The sequence below is a fragment of the Xiphias gladius genome, chromosome 4 (genome assembly GCF_016859285.1).
Source record: "Xiphias gladius isolate SHS-SW01 ecotype Sanya breed wild chromosome 4, ASM1685928v1, whole genome shotgun sequence".
Lineage (NCBI taxonomy): Eukaryota > Metazoa > Chordata > Actinopteri > Istiophoriformes > Xiphiidae > Xiphias > Xiphias gladius.
Genome location: NC_053403.1, coordinates 344,356 through 370,324, shown reverse-complemented (window position 1 = coordinate 370,324; position 25,969 = coordinate 344,356). Strand labels below are relative to the sequence as shown.

The 25,969-nt window shown below is 43.6% G+C and overlaps 1 protein-coding gene across 5 annotated transcripts; it reads left to right on the top strand.

Moving 5' to 3' along the window:
- Positions 1-268: 268 nt before the first annotated feature.
- Positions 269-22,115, top strand: LOC120788618 (inverted formin-2-like). 5 transcript variants are annotated; one of them, XM_040124525.1, is made up of 24 exons: positions 269-388; positions 4,194-4,334; positions 6,694-6,955; positions 7,247-7,362; positions 10,211-10,370; positions 10,918-10,951; positions 11,042-11,183; positions 12,419-12,551; positions 13,686-14,285; positions 14,401-14,531; positions 14,717-14,778; positions 15,100-15,202; positions 15,946-16,031; positions 16,220-16,320; positions 16,623-16,693; positions 16,972-17,079; positions 17,199-17,269; positions 18,046-18,166; positions 18,414-18,578; positions 19,087-19,174; positions 19,769-19,891; positions 19,976-20,425; positions 21,059-21,121; positions 21,443-22,115. In XM_040124525.1, the coding sequence occupies exons 2-23, from the start codon at positions 4,206-4,208 to the stop codon at positions 21,118-21,120; spliced, it is 3,318 nt and encodes a 1,105-aa protein (XP_039980459.1). In that variant the 5' UTR covers positions 269-388; positions 4,194-4,205; the 3' UTR covers position 21,121; positions 21,443-22,115. The 5 variants fall into 5 exon arrangements, with proteins under 5 accessions (XP_039980459.1, XP_039980458.1, XP_039980455.1 ...); XM_040124524.1 differs by having other exon boundaries at positions 387-500; XM_040124521.1 differs by lacking the exon at positions 269-388 and adding an exon at positions 745-795.
- The last annotated feature ends 3,854 nt before the right edge of the window (positions 22,116-25,969 follow it).

Here is a 25,969-nt window from a genome sequence, read left to right as displayed (position 1 = left end):
CGGCTAAGTTTAGTCAAATGTAAAAATGAGAGTTCACTTCTTTTCACTTCAGAAATCAAATACGCGAGAAGAAATGAAGAACATCCGGAATCTGCTCGGTGCTCAGACCGCGGCCGGTTCCACTAATCACATTTCCAGGGTTTGTTTTGATTCTTTCATGTTACGGTGGAGAACAGCAGAGGCGCGTGATGAGTTCGTTTCCTAGAACCTTAGTGACATCGAGAAACTTATTAAACGCTCGCGCACTCGCACGGGGGCCGATGGGGCGGCCGGTGCCGCGGTGACCTCTGACCCCGCCCACTCCCGGCGGACGTGTGAGAGGACTGCCGGCGGTGGTTCACTACACGGACCGCAGACGGCCCCGCGGAGACGGAGCGCGGTTCTAACGGTAAGGACAAATCCGACCGTTGGCATCAACCGGACCTCGGTGAAACGATCGTGTGAAGATAAAATGTCAGAGATTCAGGAAAGTGCCGTGAGGTGGTGAAGCGTCAGTCCCGGTGGGTCCCTGTCGCTGCCGGACTCCGTTTGAAAAACTGGACTTTTAAAAACCTCTTCTCCGGAAACTGCATCGGGCAGGAGCGCAGGCGTTTTCATTTACATTTAAAAAATACTAAAATCTGCTTGGGGGAGTTACGTCCATACGGTTCCACCAAAATGTGGAGGCGACGGAGAACCGGGTCAAAAAGGAAGATTTTACAGACATTTTGTTAAAAATGGCGTTTTGTAGAAACCGGGCGCTTCTGATGAACCCTAACTATGCCGAGTTCGCCAAACTACAGCATTACTCCGACGGTACTTAAAACTATGCTCCACTTTGTGCCTACTTTTCCTGAAGTGAAAAGGGAACATTAATTTTCCAGAGTTTCGGAGCGAATCCGTCAGACTCGCACACAGGAGGGTGGAGCGAGGTGGAGCGAGGCAGGGCTCGGCGCCGGTCCGCCGGGTGGGTCCGCTGCTGCCGGTAAAACACCGCCTCCGGGCGCCCCGACGAAAATCTGTACGAAAAGTCAGGTCTTACCGCTAGAGGCGACCGCTGAGATTTACTACCCGGACTCAAACGCACGGCGACGGTGCCTCTGGGTTGGTTTTCTCCACAACAAGACCAGATACCGAGTCAGGTCTGGCGTCTCCCTTCACCGGTGACTGAACACGGACTTGTGAAGAGGATAAAGTTAATTTGCTCAGTTTTCTTGATTTTACAGGTTGTTGTTGTTGTTGAGGAGCTGGTTCTCTAATGTCAGCAATGGACAGAAAATTGATCTGCAGCCAGTCTGATAATCGCTTGTTTTCAAGTAAAAACTCCAAACGATACCAGGTATCGTTTAAAGAGTTCTGTCTCATGAAACAAGACACTTGAACACACCATCACCCGCGGGAAACTGCAGAAGGCAGCTGTCAATGTTTCCTGACATTTCATAGAGAGATATAAAGAAATCAAGATATCAAGAAAATAACTGATCAATAATGAAACCGGTCTTCAATCCTGCATTGGAGGTTTATCGACTGAATGTGTTTTATCAACGATTAGTGTAAAAGAAAAGTTAAAGCTGCCTTCGTCCTGCGATTGACAGTGTGAAGGGATGGCGTCGTTTTCTCTGGCACGTTTTGATCGGACGCGTTTGCTTGTTCGGGGTGAAGGAATTTTTAGTTTTAGTGTTTTAGTGATTGTTGCCCGTAATCGCTGCCAAACGATGTCGTTTGTTCCATGAACGTTTCCAGGAAATTATGAGGAATTTACAGGCGGTTTTGCAGCGTATTTCTCTGGAGGTCAGAGGTCGTGTGGTTCCTGTGTTAACTTGTTTGTTTCGCTCCAGCTGACGTCAAATCGTTGATCAGTGATTGATCAGAGCAGATCAGAGCCGACACTCACTGTTCTCTCGTGAATCCTGTTCGGCCGGTTGTAGCTTAACACTTGCAAACTGCTGACAGGAAACAGGAGACTTAACCCACAAAACTCCAAAAATCGTTCAAGTCATTTATCAAACCACAACATTGCCCGGTCTCAGGTCCGAGTCCAGATGGGGGCGTTCATGGAACGTTAACCCCAGAGATGCAAACGGTTTGTCTGAGCTGATGGAAAAGGCGAGAACTGGTCTGGAAACAACGGGACTAACGCGTTTATCAGAGTTCAGCAGAGACAACGTTTGTGGCGACCAAAGAATAGAACATGATAGAACACAACTTCATCGTGGTGGAAAACTGTGTCGGTTTGTAGTGAAGTGAAGAAATGAGATGAAATATCCGAAGAGGAGAACACTTCTGAACACTTCAAACCTCAGACGCCGCAGACTGAACTCAGCTCCACCTGGTGTGAAGGAATTTATCCACCCAGTCAGTCTGTCATCACACCGGCACACACTGTCCATGCCTTTAGCAGCTACTGATTGTTTTCATTATTGATTAGACTGTTGATTATCTTAGTATTGATAATAATAATGAACGGATTGATCCCTTTGTCAGTGAAAATGCCTCTCATTATTCCCCGGAGATGAGGTTGATGTATTCAGACGTCTTGTTTTGTCCTACCTTGAGGTTTAATTAGTTTAATATCACAGAAAACAAAGACAAAAACGGAAAATAATCACTTTTTAGAAACTGGAACAAGTGAATTTTTGCCATTTTATCCCAAGAATGAATCAAAGAGTCTGACGGGTCACAGAATCAGGTGTAACACCAGCGGTAGGCTGAGGCAGAGCACTCGTCCTCCTCAGGTTATCAGAAATGGCGATTTCCTACTTTAACATGTTGGACAGTAGATACATGTTTGAACAAAGGACTCGTCGTTCCTCCTGTAAATGACATTTCACAGTCGTTTCAGTGACTTTGGGACGTTTCAGCCGGTCGGCCATGTTTGTTGGTAACAACAGCGTCGCTGAGTTATCACACATTTCTTTATGTCTATGCCTGTAATGTCAGAGAGGAAACACAGACTAAACGGAGAACGAGAAAGAGAGATTAGATAAGGGATTCATTGGCCGGGGAGCTTAACGAATCCAGGTATTTTACCAACACGGAACCGGATCCTAAGTGGACCCGGCTATCAGAACCTTCCCCAGAAACAGACCGAAGCTGAGGCAGAGTTCAGCTTTGTGTGCTCGACACAAAGACTCATTCATGAAGTGAAATACCTCAAACCACAGACCACAGAGTCACAAGACAGAGATGGGATGACTCAGCACTGAAACACTGAATATCTGCTAATTCGAGACATTTCCTCCTCAGCTGTTATTAAATCCTGCATCAGCACTTTGCTGCAGCCCATTGTTTAGGACACAATAAATACATATTTCACAACATCCACTATGGTGTACCTCTGTGTTGCTATGTTAAAAGTGAAACCATCCAAATATTTGGCTGGAATGGATCCACAGGAAAACGCCCAATATGCTAAATCAGGAACCACTTGAATTATTTGAGTTTCCTGAAATTTATTTTTAGTCCCAGCTTGGTCTAGTATTCTCTGGTGTTCTAGTTCTGGTCTGGTCTAATAATCTCTGGTAACATCCTCACTTCTGTAAAATCTTTAGCTCAGTATCGAGGGAGAAATATTCAGTATAGTCAAAGTGATAATAAGAGAAAAGCGGTGTTATGAAATAAAAAACTACTGAATAAAATAAAAACAAGCTGAAATAAACTGAAAAGAAGCAGTGAAATAACATTTCCCAATAATGAGCTGAGTTTAAAACATCTATTATATACCTGTCTGTTTTATTGAAATTATTATTTATTCCGTAATCACTTATTTATTTATTTAGTTTACACAGGAAACTTTCTGGATTAAAATTCAACTTCATTTGGATCAATGTAGTGTTTTTACATCAAAATTATGATTTTGATGTGAAAACCATTAGAGCTGAAAGGATCAGTCGATGGACAGAAAAATGATCAGGTATTTGTGATAATTACTCATTAAGTCAAAACATTCCTGAGGCTCCGCTTCTAAAATGTCAGAATCTGCGGCTTTTCTTTGTCTTGTGTGATAATAAACTGGTTCGCTCTGGGTTTGCAGCTGCGGTGGACATCTTTTAGAATTTTTGGAGAATTTATAGACCAAACGATTAACCGAGGAAATAATCAGCAAATTAATCGATAATTTAGCCCATTGCCGTCTGTCTCGACAGAACGACGGATGGACGCCGTAGTTAAGTCGACGATCGATTAAAAACCTTCGGTCTCTCGTCTCTCTGCAGCTTCTTGTCGTCATGGCAGCCAAAACCAAATGGGGGGCGGTTAAGGACTCTGTGACCGGAAGCCCCACCCACAGCCCGGACGCCACGCTGGAGGCGAATCTGGAGAACGCCGACCCCGAACTGTGCATCCGACTGCTGCAGGTAAACTGCTGACACCTGGCGGTCACCGAGAGAAACCGCAGCTACAGCTTTACATTAAAATAAGTGGAAATGAACAGAATTTTGTTTTTAAAAGAACCGGCAGCTTCTGTGTTCAAACATCAACATGTTGTTGTTATCTGATATCGATGATCAGCAAAGGGCTGATTGCAGCTGTTCAACAGCCCCACTTGCTGGACAGCAAAAGAATGAAACAGGTACGGAAGCCTGTGGCCGACAATATTCAGATCGAACCGCTTTGTCAAAACAAAGTTTCCCTGTGCCTGTGTGTGCTCGTGATGTGCAAAAGTTCACGTCACAGAGCAAAGAAACACACTGAGACGTAAGAAAACACAGAAAACACTATTTGAATGGAATAGATTATAGAAAATTAAGAAATTACATGACATTAGAAAGTTAAATACTATACATTACGACGCAGTAAGTGAAATATGGACATATTTGTGCCAAAACATCCAGTAGCGCTCCAGCAGCCATGGTTTGTTAACTATATTTGTATTTCTTCACATATACAATGAAAATAAAAGTTAGAAAATTTTGTGGAAACTATCAAAATCAGGACATAATTCAAATTTAAATAAGAAAATCCAGTTTAAATGACACCTTGTTTGGCGAGAGGAAAATAAAAGTAAATTTCAGGTTCAGTTTCATTCTGGCATTTTTCTTTTTTATCTGGACCTCACTGAAAACTAATTGTTGTGATTTTTGTTCTCATTTTAGCAGAAATTAAACATTTTGGAATATGAATATTGGATTTTAATTTTAAAAGTTGTTAACATCATGTTAATATTCACAGCCACAGACATAGTGTGAAATGAAACTGATCACTTTGATCGTGAACAATAAACCCCAAGAAATCCTCCTGGCTCAGATTTAATAAAGAATTGGGGAGATTATCTTTATTCTGATCGGTTTATTAGTTAATTTGTGTTGATTGTGTTGAAAAAAAACACTTTGACAGAGTTCCCTCACATCCTGGAAGACCTGGAAACTCCTTGAATCCTTTAAAGAAATTTGAAAACAACCCTGGAAATGACAAATATGACCAAACTGTCCTGGAGAAAACTGAATGTGCAAGAAGATTCAGGTTTTTATTTCACTGTGAAGCCTCCGGAGTTTCCAGAGCTCTTTGCAGAGGGATCGCTGTAACTGTAACAAGAGGATTTTTGTCACATTTTTTAAGAGACTTTTCTTTGTTAGTTTTAGAAATTCACAACTTTTAAAGAGGAGATCGAGAGAAAAAAAACAGGACGGACACAGAAAGAGAAACTTCAGCAGCAAGAAAATATTCTGTCTCCGGGAAAATAACCAAAATAAATGAACTGTAAAAGTCTTATCTGATGAACCGTGTGCCTCATTTCCCGTTTTTACAAATATTTTCAGTACTTTCTAATGTGAAAGCAACAGATGAGGAATTATGATGCAGTAAATATGGATCATCACATTTCTAATACATTTATAAAAGAAGAAAACTAATTAAAGCAAAAGTGGGAGAAAGATTTGGAAACTGTGATCGACATTGAGGGACAGGAAAACTTGGAAGACACAGATTAGAGTATTTAATTACTCCAAATAAATATACTGAATATGATTTGTGTGCAGAGGGAATGTGAAGAGAGTCCCCCCACATATTCCGGTTATGTGAAATGTTGAACTCATCTTGGAGTGTTGTGAAAAGCGGAAGCTTTCGTTTTATTTGTCTGAGCAGGGGAAGTGTCACCTGAAACGAGGACAAATCTTCACTGATACATGTCGAGAGTCAGTTCTGTGAGAGTAACACGAACTTGGAGGCGAACTACTTGAAGAAACGAAAGACGTGGAGAAAATGGTTATTAACATTCAGACATTGATGTTTTGAGATCAGATGAACTACATGTCTTCGCTGTGTGGAACCATTGAGGTGATGGATGAAACTAACGTGTACAGATACATGTGGTTGGATACACGTGCTCACACTGATTCGTATATAAGTGTGTGTGTATATTCCCACACCTGTATACGGACACACACTGTATCTCCTGCCTTTCCTGATGCGTGCATTGCTGTAAATGCTCACTGGGCTTCGCTGTGTTAACAACACATCTTTACCTATTGATTTATCTATTTTTCTTCTTTTTTTAATTTAGTTTCTCTTTTTTTCTTGACTCTGTTACAGTATTAATAGTTCGGATGATGAGAGTTTTCACTATTTAACCCGCAGTGGAAACATGATGACTGACGGGTACAAACCCAGTATGGACAGAATCAGTGAATCAGTTAATGACGATGGAGGATGAAAACTGTTATTTTCTCACTTAATAGTATGGAGCTCCTGTCCCTGACCTCTCCGTGTCCCCTCCAGGTTCCCACGGTGGTGAACTACTCTGGCTTGCGGCGGCGGTTGGAGGCCAGCGATCAGTCCTGGATGGTGCAGTTCCTGGAGCTGCGAGGTCTGGACCTGCTGATGGAGGCGTTGGAGCGTCTGTCCGGTCGCGGCTGCGCTCGCATCGCAAACGCTCTGCTGCAGATGACCTGCGTCGCCTGCATCCGAGCCGTCATGAACTCGTCTGCAGGACTGCACTTCATCCTGGACAACGAGGGCTACGTCAGGACCCTGACCCAGGGTGGGTGCACTCAGGTCTTCACCTTGGTTTTACCCTTGTCCTCTTGTCCTGGTTTCCCTCTGTCTTCTCCATGTTGGTACAGTATGTCCTCATCCAGAAATATACCAGAAAAAAGTTTAGTCCCAAATATCAGCTCAAATCCGTCTTTCCTTTCCTCCCTCTATCCTCCTTTCCTCTTTAGTTCTTCAGGTGAATTAACACACCTGACTCTGGCCCTTTTTCATGTGTGTTTTGATCAGTTGTTGGGGAGTCACCTGACCTGTCTCTGTGTTCACCTGTGTGTCCCTTCAGCGCTGGACACGTCCAACGTCATGGTGAAGATGCAGGTGTTCGAGCTGTTGGCGGCTCTGGCTCTGTTTGAGTCTCGGGGACACCACCTGGCTCTGGATGCCTTCGACAACTACAAGGTACCTACCTCAAAAGACTGCGGTTGTACTGGTGGTACTGGTGGTACTGGGCAACCTGTGGTGTGAATGTGTCAAACTGTGGTAGTGTGGACAGGACATTCCTGAAAACAATCCTCTGTCCTCAGCAAAGCTTCCCTGGTTAGAAAAAAAAAAAGAAGGAAGTTGCGCCTTTGAAGACAAACAGTTCTTAAAACCTTCCTGAATTTGTGGAGTCACAAGTTGAGACATGTTGGGCTGAAGAATAACCTGAACGAACTTGAATGAAAAAATGACGAAAACCCGATTAACATCTTCTCTGTGAAGAGTCTCAGTTTAACACAGTAACATGATGTTCAACATGTTCAACGGGCTCCAGCTCTGACTGAGCTCCAGGAGACATTTTCACAGCCGAGTGTCGTGTTTGTAGCTTTGGTGCTTGGTTTTATGTACTTTGAACATATTACACTGTCCTCGGTTTTGCTTTTTAATCAGTTACATTGAATTATTTGACCTTCTCATCAACATGGACAGTGACGTTAACAGTTTCTTCACCTGTGGGAGTGATGGATTTTACAGGTGTTTACAGTGTGCGTCTCTTCTTCGTCTTCTTCCTCTTTGTCTTTTCCTTCTCCTCCTTCTTCTTCTCCTTCTTCTTCTTCTCCTTCTTCTTCTTCTTCTTATTTTCAGATAACAGTGCAGCCCAAACCGTTAAAGGTACAAATGTGAATTTTCAGAGTTGGTCCCAGAGAGAAAAAATGTTACCACACACACAAATTCCCCATGTCAACCGTAAGGTGACCTGACGATAAAGGGATATGTGTTGGGTTCATATTCCACAAATTCAGATACTTTACATTCATGTGTTTCTAACGCAGAGCCGATGGTATAAATAAATAACTCTGACATTTAGTGACACTGTGGCGGAATTTTTCTCTTGGCTGAGCAGTGCCTTGTTAAAATGTCACCTGTTCCACTCTGTCCTCCGGTGCTGTCAGACGAAATATGGAGAAATTCTGTTTTTAAACGACGCCATTTCTCAGCTTTCCATGGTGCCGTGCTGCCAGCTAGTGTCAGTGCAGAGTGTAGACTCACAGTAGACGCTACATGGCAGCAGAACACCGCCGGCTTCTGAGCGGAACCTTTGGTTCCGAGTTGTGTCGCTGGCTTGGACCCAGTCTACCTTCAGTCTAGTTCTTCTTTAGTTTTACTCGGCCTTGTTATTTGCTTTCTAGTGGATTTTTTGTTTGTCTATATGGCAAAAACTATGAAGGAGAACAATATTCTAATCATTTTTTGTTTATGTGACAAAGCTGTGAATGCAGCCAGAGTCTAAACGCTCTCACGGCAGAAGTCACTGCTGCATTATTTTGTAATATCAGAGGTGGAAAGTAACTAAGTACATTTACTCAAGTAAGTATTTCTGATTGATGGTACTTTATACTTTTACTCCGCTGTATTTCATAACTAAAACTATAGTAACTAGTTACTTTAATTTATCAAACAATACATATGATGAGCAAGCTTATGAAACATAATACATTATTAGAGATTAAAGGCCTTGCATACACACACAGGTGTTTTCAGTTCTGTGACTGATGAGAGCTGGTCAGCGTGGAGCTGAGTTGGGCTCAGGAGAGCTCCTAAAATCCTGAAACATTTCTGTTTTTCATCTTGTTATAAAAGATAATAACGTGCCTGCACAAAATAGTATCTCATGGACGTAAGATCTAAAGAAAGACAAAACAACGTCGTCTTTCAGGACCGTGGGGACTCCGTGATTCTATGAAAGGGGACATTTTGCATAACTAGGACTTTTACTTTGGACACTTTCAGTGCATTTTGGGGGTAATACCCCTGTGCTTTTTATTCAAGTAGTATTTTTAATTGCAGGACTTTTACTTGTAAGAGAGTGTTTCTACTGGGGCGGCACGGTGGCGCAGTGACCAGCACTGGCGTCTGGGTTTGAACCCCGGTTCGGCCGGGCGTTTCTGTGTGGAGTTAGTTACCCCACCTCACGCCCAATGTCAGCGGGGATTGGCTCCAGCCCCCACCCCCACCCCCATGACGCTCAAAGGATAAGCAGTGTAGCTAATGGATGGATGGACGTATTTCCACTGCTATTTTCATTTAAGTGAAGGATCTGAATACTTCTTCCAAACCTGTTTGATTTCTATAAACTGGACCAGACTGAAGTGAAGACTATGACGCAGCTCTGAAACATTCGTTTTGTTCAGTTATCAGGGAGTGTGTAACAGCAGGATGTGATTGCAGATAAAACTCAGAACAAACACCTCATGTCAGTTTTAGGTGCTAGGCATGTTCCTGACGTCGACTTTGCCCAGGCTTGTTTTCATTTGCTATGAGCCCTGAACTGAGGCATGATGGCATGTGATTCCTAACTGTCATCATGTGGGCAGGAACTTACCTGTCTGTCCTTCCTCCAGAAAAACAAAAAAATGTCTCTTCCATAAATACGAAAAACATCTGGTGTCCTGTAACCTGAACAGAGGAGACTAGAATAAACAAGTCCTTTCAGAAAAACATTCCTGAGGTGTATTCATGTGTGCTGCGGTTCCTCTGAAAAACACCCTTACCATTTAGAAATATTATAACCTGTACATCCTAATGAAGCTGTATGTTCTTCTATGAATGTCTAAATATTTAAAATAAAATCCTCCTTTCAAACTTCAGATGAATCAGCTGTTTAATAGGACAAGACAGAAAAACAGAAAAAATCTGAGAGCTTTTATTTCAGTTCAATGAGTCTTGTCTCAGATTTAAAGTTGAAAACTTAGTTGAAAAATGTGATTGTGTTTTGGTGGATATATAAACGTCTCTGAGTTTTTGATTTTGCTCTGTTTGTATTCAGAGTCTGAAGAAGCAGCAGTATCGCTTCAGTGTGATCATGAACGAGCTTCATGGCACCGATAACGTCACGTACATGGTGACGCTGATGAGCGTTGTCAACGTACTCGTGTTGGGACAAGAGGACCTGAGGAAGAGGGACCGACTGCGACAGGAGTTCATCGGTACGACGAATCCATCAATACAACGCCGATAATACTGATGTTACTGACTGGAATAGTGATACCAACAGCAATATCACTATTATTTACAGAAAGAATAGCAAAAGTAACAGCAGAAGCACTAATCATGAGATCCATTATGTTGATATTACAGACAATAATATAATGGCAACAACACCGATAAAAACCCTAATATTGAAAATAACTACAATAATACTGGTATTACAAACTTTATTAATGATAGTAACAACAGTCAAACTGGTAACTGATAAGAAAATGTGCTGAAGAATTATAAAGAGTTGAAAATCATAGCACTGTTTGTAGGGTTTGTAAACGATAAAATGACGAAGGGGAACGTACAAAGGTTCTAGGAGTTGAAGTGCAATGAATAAAAAGAGTTGAGATGGGAGATCAAATGAAAGTACTGACATCAGCTCAAAACTCCTGACAGAAGCTGAACCGTTTGAACTGAAATGAGCTGAAATGTACTCAAAGCGATTGAGGTGAGAATCTCGAGTTTTGTGTTTCACTGAGAAACATGTTGTTACAGGACTGCAGCTGCTGGACCTGCTGCCCAGACTGAGGTACTGAGTTTATTTTTACCTTTAACACATCTCTTTAACCATCAGTAATCAATATGTGTCCATCAGTTTGTGATGTGTCTGCGTCTCCAGGGAGACGGAGGACGAGGACCTGAATATCCAGTGTGATGCGTTTGAGGATTCTCTGACGTTGGACAAGGAGGAAATGGAGAAGCTGTACGGAGGGATTGACATGAGCAGCCATCAGCAGCTCTTCACCTCCCTCTTCACCAAGGTAACCACACCTGTAACTCCTCCTCCTCCACCTTCAACATGTTCACATTTACTCCAACATCCTCATCTCGCTCTTTAGTAAGGTAAGATTCACTTATACCTCAAAACCCACCTTTAACACCATCACCTCCATCCACTTTAAACACTTTCATATTCGACCCCAACACCTTCACCTCACTCTTAACCAAGTATCAACTACGTTCACCTTCAAAAACCTCCACCTCCAACGCCATCTTCGACCCCACCTTCAACCCACCCCACATCACACCCAAACATCTTCACCGTGGTGCAAATTAAGGATCACCCCCAACACTTACCTCCACCTACACCTTCAAAATATTCACCTTTTAAAAACTGTACCTTAAAACACTACTTCATCAAAATGAGGTCTGTCTCCATCTAAAACACCACCTCCCACTGAACAATTAGACTTTTAACACCTCCACATTTAATCCCAACATCTTCACCAAGGTAAACTCACCTTCAACATCAACACCTCCACCTTCATAAAAACTCAATATGTGATCTCAATAGTTAAAATCAGTTGCACCTGCAAAGATCTCCACCTTAAACACCATATTCAAAACCTTCACCTTGGCGTTCACTAAAGTACCTACAGCTGAGTCTTCCCCTCGCTTTTAACCTAGGTGAGATTCACCCAAACCACCTTTAACACCACCTCCATCTCAAACACCTCCCCCAACATCTTCACTTCGCTCTTGACCTAAGTGTGATTCACTCCCACCTGACCACCTCCACCTTCAAAACATTAATCTCCACCCTTTACTTTCTCCATCTCCACCTTTAACTTCCTCATTTCCCCACCAACACCTTCTTCAGTAGCTTCGCCTCCACCAATAACCCCTCAAGCTGAAACACCTTCACCTCAAACCTTCATCTCCACCTATAACACCTTCACCTCCAGTCCTCCTCGTACACCACTACTCATAGTGTTCATTTACAACGTGTATATATATTTATTTCTCACATATTGGCTATTAATACTGTTCATTTATAACCTGTGTATCTTCTTATATTAGAACACTAACATTCACATCATTTGCACTATATGTCTAATTGCACTTTTGTTGTTAAGTACTTTGTTCAGTGGCTACAAAGTTGAATCTGATAATTATGTGATGTGAGCTGTACTTTGATGGCACAAATTACTTTGTAAAGGAAGCTCATTGTCCACCTCTTTCTTTCTGTCTGCCTGCTCTCCCTCTGTCTCTCCAGGTGTCCAGCAGTCCATCCTCTGTCCAGCTGCTGTCCATCCTTCAGGCCTTGTTATTCGTGGATCCGGACAGAGCTGCGGTCTGGTTGGCTCTGGAACGGCTGGTCGATCGAGCCGCTCTGCTGGCCCAGGACCGTAAGTCCAGAGCAAGACTTTGAGAATAGATTAAAAGTCATCAGGATGCTGTCCTCAGAGCAGAGGTCATCCTAGGTCCACTCTATTCTGAGTAACTGAGCACCGATCTGTGACCAGAGTCGGACCAGATCTAAGTCTCCTCTGGGCTGTTCTAATCGGGCCTCTGTTTTTTAAAATGAACTTAAGCATGTTGGGTTTGGGTAGGCTTTCTACAGGTTCATATCAAATCAGGTCGGGAATTTCTGACCCATGAATATCCCCACCACTACTCTGGCTTACTCTGCTAAAATGTCCTTACTTTGTCCTGAGTTTGGGGCTGCAAACGAGTTGTTGATCGGTCAATTAAATGATAAGTCAATCAAAAAAGAAGTAATCGGAAACCATTTTAATAATCCCATATTTACGTCCGCAATGAGGGTTGTGTTGTCAGCCGTGTCTGTTGGTTTGTTTGTTTGTCAGCAGCAACGCACAAAAACTACTGAACCAATTTGCACCAAACTTGATGGGGAGATAAAGCGTGGTCAAAGGAAGAACCCATTAAATTTTGGTGCGGATTCATTTAAAGGGACGGATCCAGGAATTTTTTAGCACTTTCCTTAGTAATGCGAGCTAGGCCTCTTTTTGACATTTTCATCAATAAGAGCGAGACAGACGTGAGGGATTGTTTGCCCTTGGTGGAGCCTTGTGCTCCACTGAGGGCCATTCTTGTTGGTTCTTTAATTTTTCAAGTAAAAACGCCAAACTTATCCTGTTCAAGCTTCTGAAACATGAGGATTTGTAGCTTTTTCTTTATGTATGATGGTACTTTAAACGTCTTTGAATTTTTGCACTATTGATTAGACAAATTAACCAGTTTGAGGACATCACTTTGTGTTGGTGATGATTTTTTTTTCCTGTTTTTTTACATTCAATAAACTAACAAATAAATGATTAATAAAGAAGATAATCAGATTAATTGATAATGAAAATAATGGCCAGTTGCAGCCCTGCCTCACTTTTCCAATTTCCTCACCTTGTAAAAATGTCCCCACTTGGCAAAAAATGTCCTCACATTGTTACAGTGTCCCCAGTATCACATTCAGATCAAGTTTCTAATAGGAACCTGTGGATTTAACTGTTTTTTTTTGGTTGTAGCTGATTTGGATTCTGTCGACTGTCTCCTGGAGAGGCTCCTCCCACAAAAGTCTCTCTTAGCCAATCACAGGATCCGAACCATCGACAGGGCTGTACAGACTCGACTACCAGACGGTCCCGTTGGCCAATCAGAGACGCTTATGAAAGATGCCTTGACAACGTCAGCTTCTCAAGTTCCTCCCCCACCACCTCCTCCTCCCTTACCTGATATGGGGCCTCCTCCCCCTCCCCCCTTACCAGGTTTGGGAGCTCCACCCCCTCCCCCCCCTCCCCCTCCCTTACCTGGTATGCCAGCACCACCCCCTCCCCCTCCCCTACCTGGTATGCCAAGCCCTCCCCCTCCCCCTCCCTTACCTGGTATGGGAGCTCCGCCCCCTCCCCCTCCCTTACCTGGTATGGGAGCTCCGCCCCCTCCCCCTCCCTTACCTGGTATGGGAGCCCCCCCTCCTCCTCCTCCGGGTGACATCATTGTGGCCCAGGCATTTCAGGGCCTGGGCAGGTCATATTACAGTCCCAGCCCCCTAACAAAACCCGCCCCCTGCCCCACCCTCCGTATGAAGAAACTGAACTGGCAGAAACTCCCCTCCAGAGTGGTGACAGGTCAGTGATTTAACATGTTTTTGTACCCTTGTAGTCCATCATGTGGATCAGGCCAAGGACTCTGGTCTGAATGTACTGAAAATGTATTTACGACCATCCCTCTGTATGTCTGCAGCTCATCAGTCCTTGTGGACATCGACATCTTCAGATTCGGTTGAACCGGATTACTGCAGCATCGAACAGCTCTTCAGTCTTCCTCCAACTGAAACCAAAACCAGAACCAAAGCCAAGGCCGAGCCCAAAGAGGTACAACAGTTTTCAATCAAAACCATTGCCCCTCACCCTGCAGTCAGTCACTGAAAATGCAGTGACAAGTTCTCAGCTGTTGGTCGTGTGCAAACAGCAAGATTGAAGTCCAGTCAGCAAACGCCTTCTTCGTCTCTTGGTCTCCATTCTTTGTCCATGTCAACATCTGGTTTCTCTGTCCACAGATTTCCTTCATTGATGCCAAGAAAAGCCTCAACGTCAACATCTTCCTCAAGCAGTTCAAATGGTGACAAATTCATTTTCTGAATCAAGCTTTCATCCAATAGGAGCACATCTCTGCAATGACATCACTTTCACTCCTAAAACTCCTAAGACAGGTGAAGGACAGGTGGGCTGTCTCACCTGTGCTGCACCTGTCTCACCTGTGCTGCACCTGTCCCATCTGCCCACCTGTCCTTCACGTGTGTTTTGCCTGTCCCCTGTCATTAGTTTTACTAGCTTTTGTCTAGCTATCCGTTATTGTCTCGCCTGTCCTTGACCTTCTTTGTTTCCTGCCTCACCTTTTTTTCTGTCTCACCTGTCTGTTTCCTGTCTGTGTCTCCTGCAGTTCCCATGAGGACTTTGTGTCTCTGATCCAGAGAGGAGACAGGTCCAAGTTTGATGTTGAGGTCCTGAAACAGTTGATCAAACTGCTGCCAGAGAAACACGAGGTCAGAGGACGCAGGAACCCTAAAACACCTGTCCTACACCTGTCCTTTACCCGTCTTTCACTTCCCCTTCCCCTTCCTGTATGATTTATCCCTCATATGAGCACTTGCTTCTCCTGTCTCACCTGCCCTACCTGTTACCTGTCAATTACCTGTCCTTTATTGCATCTGTTCTACCTGTCCATCACATCTCACCATGACCTGTTCTTTTGCTGCACCTAAATTTGTGCTGTCTGCTGTTTACTTTACCTTACCTGTCTTTGGCTGACCTCTTTTTGTGCCGGTTGTCCTTTTCCTGTCACACCTGATTTTTCTGCCCCTCCTTTTTTCCCTGCCTTATCTGTTCTTTTTTTCTGTCCCATCTGGCCTTCACTGTCTCACCTGTAATTTACCTGTCCTTTTGTTATTCTACCTTATTCCATCATCTGCTGTCTGTCACTTGCCTCAACTCTCTCACCTCTCCTTCACTTTTCTCACCTTACTCACCTGCTCTTAACTTTTTTCATTTGTCTGTCCCCTGTCTCACCTGTTCTGTCTGTCTCCTACTTGTTCTTCACCTGTATTTTTGGTGTCCTTTGATTCAAATTTGACCTTATCGTGTCTCACCTTTCTTACCTGTCTCACCTGTCCTTTCTGTCTCCTTTTTGTTCTCCACCTGTGATTTTGGTGTCCTTTACCTGTCCTTAATGTCTGTTGTGTAGACCTCTTAATCACCTGTCTCACCTATCTCACCTGTCCTTCCCCAGATAGAGAATCTGAAGTCTCACCAGGCAGACAGGGACAAGTTGGCATCAGTGGACCAGTTTTACCTGCAGCTGCTGGACGTCCCCAGGTACAGCAGCGCCTGCTGCTCAGATAAAACACTGTTGTCAGATAACAGAAACAGCTGCAGCTCAGACACACCTGTCTGCTACCAGATACATTTACCACTGATCAGTTATCGTCACTCATACTGAGTGTGTTTCATTGTCTATGTTTCATTGTGTTTTCTGTGTGTGTGTGTGTGTGTGTGTGTTGTAGTTATTCTCTGAGGATAGAGTGTATGTTGCTGTGTGAGGAGAGCACCTGTGTGTTGGAGACTCTGAAGCCCAAAACTGAACTGCTGGACCGAGCCTGCCAGAGTCTGTATACACAATAAATACACTCACCAAACACACACCAAACGCACACAGCTGCGACGCTATCGTGGTGACAAATTCCGTCTACAGACACACAGGACCACATTAAGCTATGATGACACACAGACTCGCACACACGCGCACACACTCACAACGTGAAAACAACATCAGCCGCACCGTCGCTGTACTTGACACCCAGAGATGAAGCTGATATTATTGAAAATCACAGTAATACTGACGCTGTCTGCTTCTGTTCATCAGCTCCTTCCGATTGTGTCTTATTGTGTTGTGTTGTGTCTGTGCAGGTGTGAGGGAGAGCACTCGGCTGCCCAGCTTCTGTAAACTCATCCTGAGTGTTGGAAACTTTCTCAACTATGTGAGAGTCTTTTTCACACATTACTTCATATTTAACAAAGAGCAGATGTGTCTGAAATCTGCTGCAGAGAAACAAGCTGAAATAATTAGAGATAAATATTGTTATGATGTCAGCCACAGAGTTGTATTAGCTGCTGTCTGATATGAACGAGTACAGTTCATATCAACAGGTTTTATTTTATGTTTGACAAAAAAAGACTCAAGAATTTGTGGACAATCTGATTTGATCTAATCTGATGTGACGCCATCAGCTGTCATGTGATGTGTTGTGTGTTTCAGGGGACTCACACGGGGAATGCTGAGGGTTTTAAGATCAGCACTCTACTCAAACTGACAGAAACTAAAGCCAACAAGTCCAGAATCACCCTTCTGCACCACATCCTGCAGGTCGTACTGGTCATACCGGGAAAGAACCGGTGCTGTGAGACCATATGATGTTTGTTAAGGCTGCACTATTCATCAGAAAGAAATGTTCTACGTACTTTTGTTGTTTGTGTGATCAACAGGAGGTGGAGGAGAACCACCCCGACCTGCTGAACCTGCCGGATGATTTGGAGATCTGTGAAAAGGCTGCTGGGTAAACTGATCACAGCTCGAACTCTGTAGCCGGTGACGGTTTGACAGTTTTTGAAAGAAAGTTTTCTCCCTGCTGACTGTAACACCCACAAAGAACCCAAAACTAAAACTACACTAAGGAAACAGTAACGGACCCTCAACAACATTAGAACAAAATGATTTTTTATTTCATAAAAACACAATGATGACGACACATCAAAGTGACGCTGCTCAGACGGGAAATCTGCTTTGAATTCATTTTCATCAGAAGGTATAAAAAGTCTTAAATGTCACGAATCAAACTGTTGCTGCTGTAGGAGGACGATCAGCAGCTTTTGAACAAAAACGTCAATGAATTTATCATTTCTCATCGGTTAACTCCATCCATCCAATTTCTGCCACTTATTCCAGGTTCAGGTCGCTTTATTTAATGATATCATGAGGAATTGTTGTAATACACAGCAGGGAAGTGCTGAAATGTGATTATAATGATAAAAAATCTCGTCAACGCTGGTTTTCCATCCACTTCCACAGTTCGGACAGTATGATCATGAAACAGGTATTAAATGTCCTTCTGTGTGGTTTTAAAAAGGTCTCAAACTTAACTTAATTAACGCGCAGAAACCATGTTAGATGATCACAAAGGTTTGTAATTTAAAAATGTGTAAAAATGATAGATTCAATGAAAATGTGGAAAAAAAAATATAAAAAAATAGTAATGACAGGGAAAAACACACTTTTCAGTTCATCATGTTTCTGCTTGTGTGGTTGTTTGAGGAAAACACGTTTTATCTGCAGGTTTAATGTGGAGTCGATTCAGTCTGAAGCAAACACTCTGATCAAGCAGCTTAGAAACGCGAAGACCAAACTTTCTTCTTCGTCTGAGGACCTGAAAGAGCAGTACCTCTCCACCATACAGGTACGACAGACCAGACTGCGCCCCCTACAGGAGGAATCATTAACTTTTATTTAACCTGTTCATCAGGAGGGTTATTTTCACTTTTTATTTTACAGCAAACAAATTAGAGAAATCTGATGGGGGGGGCGGGCTCACTAGAAGAGAAAATAACTTGTTAAGATAGAGATGTTGGGTGTATAAGTCTGGTTTTGGAGTGTTTTTTACCTGTTCGACGGTGTCGTCGTCTTCTTCTGTGGTGTATTTTCAGGAGAGCCTGCAGGCTTGTGAGCAGCTACAGGAGCTGTTGTCCTCGGTGGAGGACAGGAGGACAGATCTGTCCATCTACCTGTGTGAAGACATTAGCAGCTTCTCCCTCGACAAACTCTTCAACACCATCAAGACCTTCAGAGGACTGTTCCTCCGAGCCATCAAGGTCAGCCAATCGCAGGACAGCGGGGTCAGCAGTCAATCAGGGAGCAGAGTTATCTTCAGCATGTGGAGAGGGAAAGATCTCCTCGTGAAGTTATGAAAAAAGCTTTGAAATAAAAGTGACACTGATACTTTCCATCAAGGTCATATCCTCATGTTATATATCACAATTAATGTAGAATTAAAATTTCCCCTTGATTTAAAAACACCACGAAACGTGATTTGCATCCAAAATCACAGCTGCTTCTTTCTTTCCTCGCCCTTAAACATTTGTACTGTAGCTGCAAAGGCCAACTCGGACAAACAAAGAGAACCCGACAGAAACCAGCCATACTGGACGAAACCGGGTCGCAGTTTTTGCTGGATGATTTCTTTACATGTTTATTAAAGGGGCAACATCTACGTATTTCTAAGACTTTCTGGTAACCTGCTGCCCCCTATTGGTTTGGATTAAGAATTTGACAGTTGGCCCTTTAAATAACAACATTAACCTGATCATTTTTGGCGATCAGGAGAACGAGAGTCGCAGGGAGCAGGAGAAGAGGAGGAAGCGGCAGGAGGAGGAGAGGAAAAACAAAGGAGACACCAGCAACAAGATCAGTGAGTCCAAAATTTCAATTCCACCTTAAATCCAGTCTGCGGGGGTCCAGGTACACTGTCTTGTGACTCTGAGCGAGGTATCATTTTGGTTTCTGTTTTTAAGATCACGAAGGGACATCCAGGTGAAATATAAAACCGGTTCCGTTTAAAAACTGTATCTGGGCCAGATGCTCTGAGGGTCCCCTCAGTCCCTTCTCCCATCCTTTATCCTCAGTGTTACAGAACAGGAACTCTGGACTCTCCATCACGTTTAGGTCCTGACGCCAGTTTGAATTTTTTACACTTTGTCTCTGAGGAATCACGTGTGTTTGTCCCTTTGAGGAACAGATTTAAATACTATAATACCCAGTAGCCTCGGCCACCGTTGCCATGGAGACGCGGCAGGTCAGAAGTGTGAATCGGAGCGGTGTTGAGAACACGTCAAAACTCGCAGGGAAGTGATTTCAGCTGCAGATCCTGTTTCTAGTGTTCACAACACACGCGTTAGCAGAGCACATGACAGGAGTTTCAGCTCTGTGATTGGATGTTTCCGATCAACAACCGAAGGTCTAAAGATCACAAAAGAACCAAAAACGTCTTGATGTTGTCCTCCAGTCAGGAAGGACGTGTCCAACCAGGACAGTGGCTGCATCATCGACAACCTGCTGGCTGAGATCAGGAAGGGCTACAACCTGAAGAGGACCAGACCCCGAGCTGAGAGGGGCAGCGGAGTCCACGGTGAGGACTGTGGTGGACTTGTTTAGTCTCTGACCTTTGACTTTTTGTCCCTGAATCTGTGTTTGACTGTGTTGTTGTTGTCAGGTCAACCCGAGGTCATACAGAAGTCAATGGCTGATCCTCGTGTTTCCAGCCAACCAGAGAGGCCTGCAGACCCTACAGAGACAGACCAGGTTCCCACAGATCCACCAGCTGAAGCGAAAACAGAACCAGGGTCACCTGAGATCCAAAACCTCCCTGAACCCTCTACCTCTACTGCTGCTGCTGACACTCAGGGGGGCCAGAGCCAGACCAGAGTCCAGGACTCTGAGGTGGACTCTGGTCCTGACCCAGAGACCAGAGTCAGAGAACAAGCGGGAAGGGAGGAGGTCCAGCTCGGACCAGAGGACCCAGCAACAGACGAAGATGTAAACGTAGGAAATGTGAACGAGCGGTCTGAGGAGATCACACCGTTAGAGGCCAGAACGACCGAACACAACGATGATCCGGATTCTGGGCCAAGCAAACCAGCAAAGTCCAGGACCAGTTCAGCAGGTACAGTCTGAGGAGTGAGGTAAAGTCTGGGTTGTATCTCTGATGGTTTAAATTTCCCTCTGAAAGACAAAAATCATCAGGATGTTTGCCCCGAAGCTTGAGGACAGATTTGAGGATGAATAAATATTTGTTGGTTTGTTCTGAATTTTCATGTTTTACATCTTTTTGTTTTTACCCAAATTTCCGGGTTTGTGCTTGAATCTTTGTGTCAGGTCTCGCCCACATTTCTGTTTTGTTTTTTTTTTTTAAATATAAATCTTGACATGACTCTGACAGGAGTTTCTGCAGGTTAAAGCTGACTGTGTGAGTCACTGAGCTCGAGCTCAAACATTTACAAAGGAGACTTTTATTTTCTCGTGAATCCTGTGTTGTTCCTGTGTTGGTGAGGTAACGGCCGTCTTCTTCACTGCTGTTTTTGGCCGTCTACCGCCACCTGTGACTCACCTGTGGAATAATGTGGAGGCCTGAGAGTGTGAATCAGGCTGCGCAGTACTCATACAGTCACTGCTCCACAGCGCCACCGCTGGTCAGAGACTCAGCTACAGCTCAGACCGTTGAGCAGAGAAATGATCAGGATGATGTTTGTGTCTGTGATGTCTAACCAACCAATCAGATCTCTTCTTTGACCTCCAGGCGCAGACGTTCACATTGGATCCAAACTCTTTAAAACTGAGAGAGAATGCGTTTTACACTGAGGTGAGTTAAATGTCCCAACTGATTCTGAACCTGTCCACAAACCTCACACTTCTCTCCCTTTCTGGGTTTGCTGGGGCTGTGTTTTGCCCTGAGTTGAGTCTCTCAGGCTGCATGTGAATCCTTCCCTGTTGGTTATGGTGCAGTCAGTTTTCCAAAACATTTAACACAACCTGGGAGGCCGATTTCAGGGCAGAATAACGGTCACGGCTGTTTGACGTGAATATTTTGTTTTGTTTTACGTGACTTTCTTCCTTATTTTCCAAAGAGGACAGTTTCCATTTGTTTCCTGCTGATTATTTTCTTCGTCTGTTTCCTCCCCAGATGGACTCGTCTCCACGGTGACAGGACTGAAGCATGAAAAATAAAAAGTGATCAAACAAAAACATGAACCGATCAGAGAGAAAGAGAACAAACTGAATGTTTTTAGAAATCCGTTTTTTTCTTCTTTGTTTAAAGTTAAAGTCACTTTGACAGTTGATTGGTTGTAAATGACAGCGGTTTACCTGAGCGGACAGGTGAGGGGGTTCACTTACTGATTAAAAAAAAAGTCAGAGTTTCAGTTTTTGTTTGAGAGATAAATCACTCCAACCAAAGAACATTATTATTATAATATTATCAAATATTATCATCTGTATCCTGCGCATTTTCATTCAGTTCTCAGCTTATTCCATTCATCCTTCACACACTTTACCCGTAAACCTGCTGGTTTTCATCCAGACTGATCCGCATCCTGGACCCACAGTTGTCGATTTATTTCAGGTTTTAGTTGTTAACCAAAGTTGCGTTTTTATCTTTGCCTGGAGAACACAGGTAAAGACTCTGATGATACTCCAGATCATCATCATCATCATCATCATCATCATCATCATCATCATCATCATCATCAAAGATTAATCAATTGTCAGAAAATCCATCAGTTATTTTGAAAATGAAATAATTGTTGGTCATTTTTCAAAATAAAAATATTAAACCTTCCCCTTCCCAGATTTTAAAATGTGAATGTTTGACTCTTTTCTTTGTCACATTATAATAAACTGAGTCTCTTTGGGTTTTTGACTCAACAAAACTTAACATCTGAAGACGCCAACAAAGACGAGTGTTTTTCACTATTTTATGGAGCAAGTGATCAATAGATCAATGAAGGAAATACTCAGCAGATGAATCAATGCTGAAAAGAAAAATTAGTTGCAGCCCTGTCACCATCAGAATATCTGAGGAGGAAAGTAAAGACGTGAGCACTGAGCACAGACCAATCATCTGAGGACGACTCACGAAAACCTGCTCAGACCTGTCAAAGTAAAAGCCCTCGCCAGACCGACAGATCAAAAACACGTCAAGTGCAGATTCACTTTGTTCTTCGTTGTTGGATTCATTTCGGAACGTTTCTGAGCTTTTAAAGAGTTTTGGGAATTTGTTTTTTTTCTGTCTTCAGGTTCTGGAAGCTCAGGTAGTTTGAGCTGGATCAGTTTCCTGGACGTTCTGATTAATACTCAGATGTTTGTGTCCATGGAGCAGGACGACTAGACGACGTAATGTAGTCTGTGACGCCACAGTGAGTGTAAAACTCTGTCAGATCAGAAAGTAGGTCAAAGTACTTCCTGTAGTTCCAGTCTCACAGTAAAAGTACTTCATGTAAAGTATCGCAGTCAAAGTACTTCCTGTAGTTCCAGTCTCACAGTAAAAGTACTTCCTTTAGTTCCAGTTTCACAGTAAAAGTACCTCATCTAGTTCCAGTATCACAGTAAAAGTACTTCCTGTAGTCCCAGTATCCCAGTAAAAGTACTTCCTGTGGTTCCAATATCACAGGAAAAGTACCTCCTGTAGTCCCAGTATCCCAGTAAAAGTACTTCCTGTGGTTCCAATATCACAGTAAAAGTACCTCCTGTAGTCCCAGTATCCCAGTAAAAGTACTTCCTGTGGTTCCAATATCACAGTAAAAGTACCTCATGTAGTCACAGTATCACAGTAAAAGTACTTAATTGTGCAGGGACCTGTCTCCTGTGACTGGTCTCTGATTCTCTCTGACGTGATCAGATCATTGATCCTGAGTCACGGAGGCTTCGGCAGCGTTTTACTGGTGGAGCTGCTCCAGGTGGAGCTGCTTTTAGCTACGTCAGAGACAGGTAGATGGTTCAGTCCACTGGTTCCCAACCTGGGGGTCGGGCCCCGCCAGAGGGTCACCAGGTGAACCTGAGGGGTCGTCAGATGATTCATGGGACAGAAGAAGAAACACAGTTCTGATTCACTGATCTGGATTCAGTTTCTTGACTTTTCTCTCATCTTTGACTTTAATTAAATATTGATCCTTTGATCAGTTATTGAAATGAAACGTCAGAAGTTTAGAGGAGAAATGGAGCGAAAACAACTCAGAGTCTGAACCATGAGGAGGAGGGTCCTTTGTAAAGGGTCACAAACCAGAATGGTTTAGAAATACCGGATTACTCTTTAACAATGTTCTGTATTTTAAGAACTGATCATGTTTTAATGTAAAATCTGAAGCTGTAAAGTAGCTGCAGCTCTCGGATCAATGTAGAGCGGAAAAAGTACCGTGGCTGACCTGAGTGAAAATATAAAGAACATCAAATGAAAATACAAACTACAAGTTGTACTTATGTGTAGTAACTGAGTAAATGTACTTACTTACTGGTTTTATAGCAGCTGTGGTTCAGAGCTTCTGTCTTTAAAATGACCTACGGCCCTGGACTGAGACATGTAAGAGGCCCCGGGGCTTGGTGACCCCTCGCTGCCCCCCTGGGCCCCGGGGCCCCCTCAGTAGTCTGTCCATGTCCTCATCAAACAAACATGAATGTGACAGAATAAAATCAAACATTCTTCAGAGTGAGACAAGTGAAAATCTGCAGCCGTCAGAGGCTGAGGATTCATCTTCATCCTCCTACTCATCATCGTCCTCATCATCATCATCATCGTCCTCATCATCATCATCGTCCTCATCATCATCATCATCACCTTCATCAGCGTCACCATCATCATCATCGTCCTCATCACCAACATCATCATCATCATCGTCTTTATCAACACCATCATCATCACCATCATCAGCATCACCAACATCAACATCAACATCATCATCATCATCATCATCACCACCATCATCATCATCACCAACATCATCATCATCATCACCACCACCACCAACATCAACATCATCAGCATCATCATCATCATCAACATCATCATCATTACCGTCATCATCATCATCATCATCATCATCATCATCATCACCACCACCACCACTAACATCAACATCATCCTCATCATCATCATCATCATCATCATCATCATTACCGTCATCAGCATCACCAACATCAACATCATCATCATCAGCATCATCATCATCACAATAATAATAAATAATAATAATTATTATCATTATTATTGTTTTAACGGCGCTGACGGATTCGATGTAAACGGTGAGGTGACGTCATCCCACACCGGAGCGTCCCCTCATGAGGAGACCGACCGTCAGACCACGTGACTCCAGCAAAAGATATGAAATATTAGAATTAATAATGATAATATTGATTATAATTGATGATGAGTTTTGTGTTTGTGCGCGCGCGTTTGACGTTGAACCCGCAGCAGGTTGATGATCAGCTGAAGATCCGTTAATTTACCGTCACTCAGCCCGGAAATCAGCCCGCCTTCACAATAAGAACACAGCACACAGGAAGAAGAAAAGGACTCAGGACAAAGCAACACTGTGACCAGCTGAAGGTGATGAGAGTGTCCAACGCCCTGGTGTTGGCCGTCCGAAACATGGCGCTGGTCCTGACCTCACTGAGGTTATGGTTCATCAGCAGGACCGGAGGACTAACCGGGACCCTGGGCCCTCAGGGGCCAATGGGCTTCAGGTGCACTGTGCTGCCTGGATAAACAGAGGCTCTTCAGATTCAATTAAAACACCTAGAACCACTGAAACGACTAAATGATAATTCCCACTATTTTCAACTGCATCTGGATATGAATTCTTACAGTTAAACTGAAATAGTTGATGCTTTTTGAAATCCCACATCTGAAGGAGGACATGAGCAGTGTGGACGTAGTTCTGCATGCGAATGGACCAAACAGGAACATATTAAATGGACAGCGCCGCCTGCTGAAACCGTAAACAGATAAAGAAACAAGCTCTGTCCAATATCCAGTTGTTTCTTTAAACACGTTATTTCAATGATTTAGTGAGATTCTAAAAATTGCTCATGTTCAATCCTGTGCTCTCCCGCGTCTCATTGACTCTCAGCCAGAAACTGATGAAATGACACCGACTGTATTGATATGACACAGTTAAACGAAAAAAAAGGAAATGAGAAGTCGATCAAATCCACAACGAAACAATTACAGCAGATGTGAAGAGGAGACTTAGAGGAGGACGCTGAGTTTGTCGTCTCCTGGTTTGTCAGAACCAGAACCTTATCAATATCTCTTCTTAGACCGTGGGAGGTTGTAACCACGGCGCCTACATCTAGACCCGATCATCAGACTCGGCATTTGATCAGATGTGTGCAGTGATCCAGAAGTCTGAGACCAGTCTCCACAAAGAGCCGGGGGTTGCCTTCTCGGGCTTTTATTTTGAAGGCTTGGGGATTGCTCTTCCTGTGTCGTGGTCCTTAACGCGGTACGTCTTGACGCACTGGGTGGCAGCTGGTGCGTCAGGAGGAGACGGACAGAGAGAGATGCCATAACAGCAGCATCACCGACAGTCGGTGTCACCGGGAGGATCTGGTTTAGTCACCGCTCTGATCCGCTTCCTGTCGGTCTCAACCCGCCTGTACCGGCTCCGCTCCGCTCCGGGACGCCTCTCATGCTTGGTCCGCGTCGCAGCGCGTCAGT

Bases quoted from the DNA above. Each gene is read 5' to 3' on its own strand.
- LOC120788618 (XM_040124521.1), top strand. From the start codon at position 760: ATGCCGAGTTCGCCAAACTACAGCATTACTCCGACG. The intron at 4,335-6,693 runs GTAAACTGCTGA...TGTCCCCTCCAG, and splicing joins TGTGCATCCGACTGCTGCAG to GTTCCCACGGTGGTGAACTA. The intron at 20,426-21,058 runs GTACAGTCTGAG...TTTGACCTCCAG, and splicing joins GTCCAGGACCAGTTCAGCAG to GCGCAGACGTTCACATTGGA.